Here is a 6,000-nt window from a genome sequence, read left to right as displayed (position 1 = left end):
CAAAATTAACCTATTACTATGATACTTACCTATTTGAACATCTAAATTTTGAACTATATAATTATTATAATTTATAAGTCAAGTAAATATACTAGTCGACGATACTTGATGCATTTGATATGGGCATAATTTCACCTTTCTTGTAGCAAGTTCAATTTATACCATTTACTATGTTTAATGGTCGGAATTTCTCTTATCCTTCCACGTCAATCCGTCATATCCAAGGACATAACATATAAAGATGGATTGAAGACATTTGAGAGATTTTGATCTAATAAAATCTTTTCTTACCATATTTTATAAAAGATCCAAATACACCCAACACCCAACTATACATCCTCCTACGGCCTACCCCAACGTTCCAATTTCACACACAAAGGTTCTGCTGAAGGAAAATTGCATGCAAATTGCGCAAAACCTGCGAAGTTCCAAGTCAACTCTTCTCTCATTAATCTTATCCTAAATATATAATTACTCTTTATGGACCAGAAAAATAGAAATAAAAGTAAGTAATTATCCTTGACAGCTAGCTTTTTTCCCATATTCTACAACTAAAGATACGAAGACTATTATGGCAAGATATCTTTCTATATAAACTCTCCCTTCATAAATCATACATACTACCTATTTATCTACTCTACACCTCCTCTTTCATAATACCACTATTTTCTCTTCTTAATTCCTCTCTTTTTTCCACTTTCTCTAATCCAAGAACAACAAAATGCCCGCAGGAGGATTTGTAACGCAAGGGGGTAAAGAATACCCCGGAAAACTCACCCCTTATGTTCTAGCAACATGCATTGTTGCTGCCATGGGTGGTCTCATCTTTGGTTATGATATCGGAATTTCAGGTATCGGAACTATATTTTGAGTCGGATGGAGTATTTTTTTTATCTGTATAGCATGAAAATGGCTAGAGCTTAGGTCCTAGAAATTTTCGTGCTTCGTAAGTTTTCATCACTATATATAAGTGATAGAGTATAAAACTATTCTTCGGACTCCAACCATCATTCTCGGAACTCCAACCATCAGCTTAAGCTTTTGATTGGAGTCGCAAGAATAGTTTTATACTATATCAGTAAGATTTAATTCACAACTACTTAGTTGACTTCTAATTTTTTCTTTTTGGTACAACTTTGATTAGGTGGAGTTACATCTATGCCTGATTTCTTGAAGAAGTTTTTCCCATCAGTATACAGAAAAGAAGCACTAGATAAATCAGTAAATCAATATTGCAAATTTGATAGTGTAACATTAACATTGTTCACATCATCTTTGTATGTTGCTGCTTTAGTGGCTTCACTTGTGGCTTCAGTTGTTACTAGAAAATTGGGTAGAAAATTATCCATGTTATTTGGAGGTCTACTTTTTTGTGTTGGTGCCATAATCAATGCTTTAGCTAAAGATGTTGCCATGCTTATTGTTGGTCGAATTTTGCTTGGTTTTGGTGTTGGATTCGCCAATCAGGTATTTTTCTTATTTCTTTTGTTTTTTTTAATACTTGGAATATGTTAATATTTGTCTTAATTATTATCAATAAGTTGAATATTATTTCTACAGAAAATTCCAAATTTCAGCCTTTTTCTTTGATTTTTGATACTTTCACATGGTTTAATTTTGTCTTCTTGCTTCAAAGATTCTTCTTGTTTGTGTTCTTGTTCACTTATCAAAAATTATGTTTGTATTCCTACCTTTTTGTTCATTTACCCATTATAAATTTTGGATGTTTTTTAGTTCCAAATTCCAATGGCAAAATGTTGCTCTGTACCTTTTTTTCCTAATTAAAATTGATAGCATGATATTTTGGAGTTACCTTAGAAGTATATGATTTTACATTAGCGTATTCATGCTAGTATTTTTGTCTTTTCTTGAAATTTCATTATTATCCATTACGACTTGAATGTGTAATTTACCGGTAACAAATACTTACGACAGAAGTTCATGTTTAGGTGAAATTTCATTATCACTACGACAATGACATCACATATATATTAGCATTGTACTTTTCCCTTCCTCAATTTACATAAATTTATTGTTACGAATTCTTTCTTTTAAGTGTTAAATGGACCGTGAGCGAGAGTTGGAAAATAGGATAAATATCAAATACTTTATCATATTGCAAATTTATTTCCAAATTATGGGTCATTAAATGCCTATTTCACTTTTCATGAGTTATGGAGCTATCGTTATTATTTCCACCTACAGAAACTATGGCCTGCATTAAGGTTGTAGGTCATATACTATACATGAGATCCATTGATAATGACTTCTTAGAAAATGAAAATTGAATACATCATTGTGCGATTTTCTTTGATTCCGATCTGTTGCTTAAAAATATTCATTGCCATAAAAGTATATTATACTACAATTCCATACCATCATGTAGTGGACATGTGAACAACTAAAAATTAATGGTTGTTTCAGTTTTTGTAATGATATATAACATCAGTTGCTTAGTTGTTCATAAAGATTCACTGTTTCATACTATTATTTTGGACCCTTTTTTCTTCATAATAATTCAAATAATTATAAACGTTCATGCACCGTTGTTGAATTCAAAGAGTCGTTGGCCAATTTGCAAATATATATTTATTCACACAAAGTATTACTTTACTTTGAATAATCCTACTCTTTTTTTTTTACTCTTTTTCATTGAAGATGACATAATTTGATTTATTTAACTTTAAGGTAGGGACAAAAGTTATACTGTTCTTTTCCCATCTACTTGTTTTAGTTTTCTCAACAACTTGTGCTTTTCATTTTACAGCTTACATTTTTTTAATGTTTAGAGAGTAAATAATTACACTTATCCTATATTTAAGTTCAAACTTGCTTAGTTATGTATATCTACTGAGTACTGACAAGTCAAAACTACTGTCCCAACTCCCTAACCTGTGGCCTAGCTAGCTCCTGTGGTCCATCTAGTTGAAACAATATCTTTTCCTTTTCCCAAAAGCTTTCAATATCAACAATTAGTTTTGTATGAATGTGATGTATGCGAAAATAGATAAAAGATCAATTGCGTAATAATATATGAAAAATTATTCATAAAGTTCATTGCATATTTTTCTTTTGTTTTTTGAAAACCAATAAATCAAGGGTGATGTAAATATTTTGTTAATTGAAGGTATAATGGTAAATGATGGTGAATTTGTATTTTATTATTACGGGTATAAAAGAGTTTACGTACCATTCTTGATATCCCCCTCCTCTTCCCTAATAGAGATTACCTCAAGATAATTACTTCATTTGTTTCTTAACAATAAGAATATACTTATATTTCCCTAAGTTCCTATACGAAACTCCTGAATCCCTATAGTTTAGATCAAACCATATACTACGTAATTTCTAAATTTTGTTATTGTACATGGATTGCATGAACTAAAATTCTCTTGGGAGAGCGTCACGTGACAAAGTATCTTGTTTATACACGCCTTTTAATATATTTATATAGATAATGTAAGAACTCATTTTAGTTCAACTCAATACGTAACCTTCACTACTTAAATTAAAGTTTGCCATTTTCACAATATAATGTTGTTCTTAGTTTGATGATTTCTACACTCAACTAGGAAAAAAAATGAATCCATGCATGTATATGTATTTATTTATGAAATAAAGAAGTGATAATCACTTAACTAAATTATTTTTCTTACACTAACCTATGTTTAACTACCTTTAATTACAGTCTGTACCACTATACTTATCAGAAATGGCACCATACAAGTACAGAGGATCACTCAACATTGGCTTTCAACTCTCCATTACAATAGGCATCTTAATAGCCAATGTTCTAAATTACTTCTTCGCCAAAATTCACGATTGGGGTTGGAGATTAAGTTTAGGAGGTGCAATGGTTCCTGCTATAATCATCAGTATTGGTTCCTTACTTCTCCCTGACACTCCTAACTCAATGATCGAGCGTGGTAAACGTGATGAAGCCTTGCTTAAACTTAAAAGAGTTCGCGGAGTAGATGATGTTGAAGACGAGTTTAATGACTTAGTAGTAGCAAGTGAAAACTCTAAGAAGGTTGAACATCCATGGAGAAACTTATTGCAAAGGAAGTATAGGCCTCATCTTACTATGGCTATTGCAATACCATTCTTTCAACAACTTACTGGGATTAATGTGATCATGTTTTATGCTCCTGTGTTGTTTAAGACTATTGGTTTTGGAGATAATGCTTCACTTATGTCTGCTGTTATTACTGGTGGTGTTAATGTTTTGGCTACTATGGTTTCTATTTATGGTGTTGATAAATGGGGTCGTAGGTTCCTTTTCCTTGAAGGTGGTGTTCAAATGTTCATTTGCCAGGTATGAATCATGTTTAATTTCTTGCTCTTTGATCATTAGTTTAACAATCTTCTTTTTTACTTAGTTTCATGCTAATTCTTGAAAGTATTGCTACACGTACATAATTGATAGAGTATAGATCTATTCCTGTGACCTCAACCATCGGCTTAAGCTTTTGGTTGAGTTGGTCCTTTGACAATAATGATTGATTCGAATTGTTGGTTTTTAATCCGTTGTGCATGTTTACAGGTAGTTGTAGCCATCTTCATTGGAGTGAAATTTGGAGTAAGTGGAACAGCAGAAAATCTCCCAGAATGGTATGCCATAGTGGTGGTGCTTTTCATATGCATCTACGTCTCGGCCTTTGCATGGTCATGGGGTCCATTAGGGTGGTTAGTACCCTCTGAAATCTTCCCATTAGAGATCAGGTCTGCAGCTCAAAGTATTAATGTATCTGTCAACATGTTCTTCACCTTTGTAATAGCCCAAATTTTCCTAACTATGCTCTGCCATCTCAAATTCGGGCTCTTCCTCTTCTTCGCCTTCTTCGTCGTGGTTATGTCTATCTTCGTCTACCTATTTCTCCCGGAGACTAAGGGTGTTCCCATTGAAGAAATGAGCATTGTGTGGAAGAACCATTGGTTTTGGGGCAAGTACATTCCTGATGAAGATTTACCACATGGTGCTTCTACTCTTGAAATGGGAAAGAATAATAACAATGTGATGCCTTCTAAGAGTGTTTATTGAAGATTTTTCACTAAGATTAAAGGATTATAATTGGTTTTAGCTGAAAATCTGGTAGAAAAGATACACAGAATTGTATTTATTTCATTAGATTAGCTCTTGTTATTACTTGTTTATGGAATTAATGGTTATGTTATTTCATTAGATTGCCACTTTTTATGGGAACATTTGAAATTTATGATTCGATATGAACTAATGGCTATAGCTTGTAAGAGTGGTATTCAAATAGAGTATATACTTGATTGTTTTAACATGGAATTCTTGTTTCCTAAATTTTATCTCATACTAATCTACATTATTATGTTAATCTCACATGGGTGTGTGAACATAAAACCTACCAATATTGAATAGAACGTAAATTCCACACAAATGTTGAAATAAGTTTCTCATCAAAATCATGTCCGCTCTAAGTTTGAGATTGGAGTCTAAATGTCTAATACAGAGTTGGCTCAACAACAAATTCATCAACACATTTTAGTTCAGTTCAACAAAATTAATTTCATTTCGGTTCTGGAAAATTAATTTAGTTCATTTTAACTCATTAATGTTAGTTAATTTCAATTCAGTTCATCATATATCAGCTCAAAAGAACATAGCCTAATTGAATTATAAAACTATATGAGAGCTGTCACACGCCATTGACCGCCATGGTCAAACCATCCAGGTATCTCTTGATGGCTAGGACGATTATTATGTGCATGATACCGATATTCTTGTCATACTGGTCTTTATCGGGCACCTTACCAATTGCATGGGCTATCCCAATGAGCTTGGGTCTGATCCGATATTGTCTTAGCAAAGCATATAGGCTTAAAGATAAGTATCAAAAGTGGATAAAATTGCATTCAATCAATAGGAGCTGTGTACTACCTAGCTTGGGACACTAAAGGCTCTATAGAGACCCTATTGATCTGAGTCATAAGGTACGTTCACAATCACAATTACACTCTACTTGAGAGCTA

The 6,000-nt window shown here is 32.7% G+C and overlaps 1 protein-coding gene across 1 annotated transcript; it reads left to right on the top strand.

Annotated features, from left to right (window-relative positions):
* The first annotated feature begins 561 nt into the window (after positions 1 to 561).
* Positions 562 to 5,291, top strand: LOC104900541 (sugar carrier protein C). Its single transcript, XM_010687975.4, has 4 exons — positions 562 to 851; positions 1,145 to 1,467; positions 3,689 to 4,315; positions 4,544 to 5,291. Exons 1-4 carry the CDS (start codon positions 722 to 724, stop codon positions 5,039 to 5,041), a joined length of 1,578 nt encoding a protein of 525 aa, XP_010686277.1. The 5' UTR covers positions 562 to 721; the 3' UTR covers positions 5,042 to 5,291.
* Positions 5,292 to 6,000: the final 709 nt, after the last annotated feature.

The sequence above is a fragment of the Beta vulgaris genome, chromosome 8 (genome assembly GCF_026745355.1).
Source record: "Beta vulgaris subsp. vulgaris cultivar EL10 chromosome 8, EL10.2, whole genome shotgun sequence".
Taxonomy (NCBI): Eukaryota; Viridiplantae; Streptophyta; class Magnoliopsida; order Caryophyllales; family Amaranthaceae; genus Beta; species Beta vulgaris.
The sequence above is the reverse complement of the archived record's forward strand: the minus strand, read 5'-3'. Positions and strand labels throughout refer to the sequence as shown.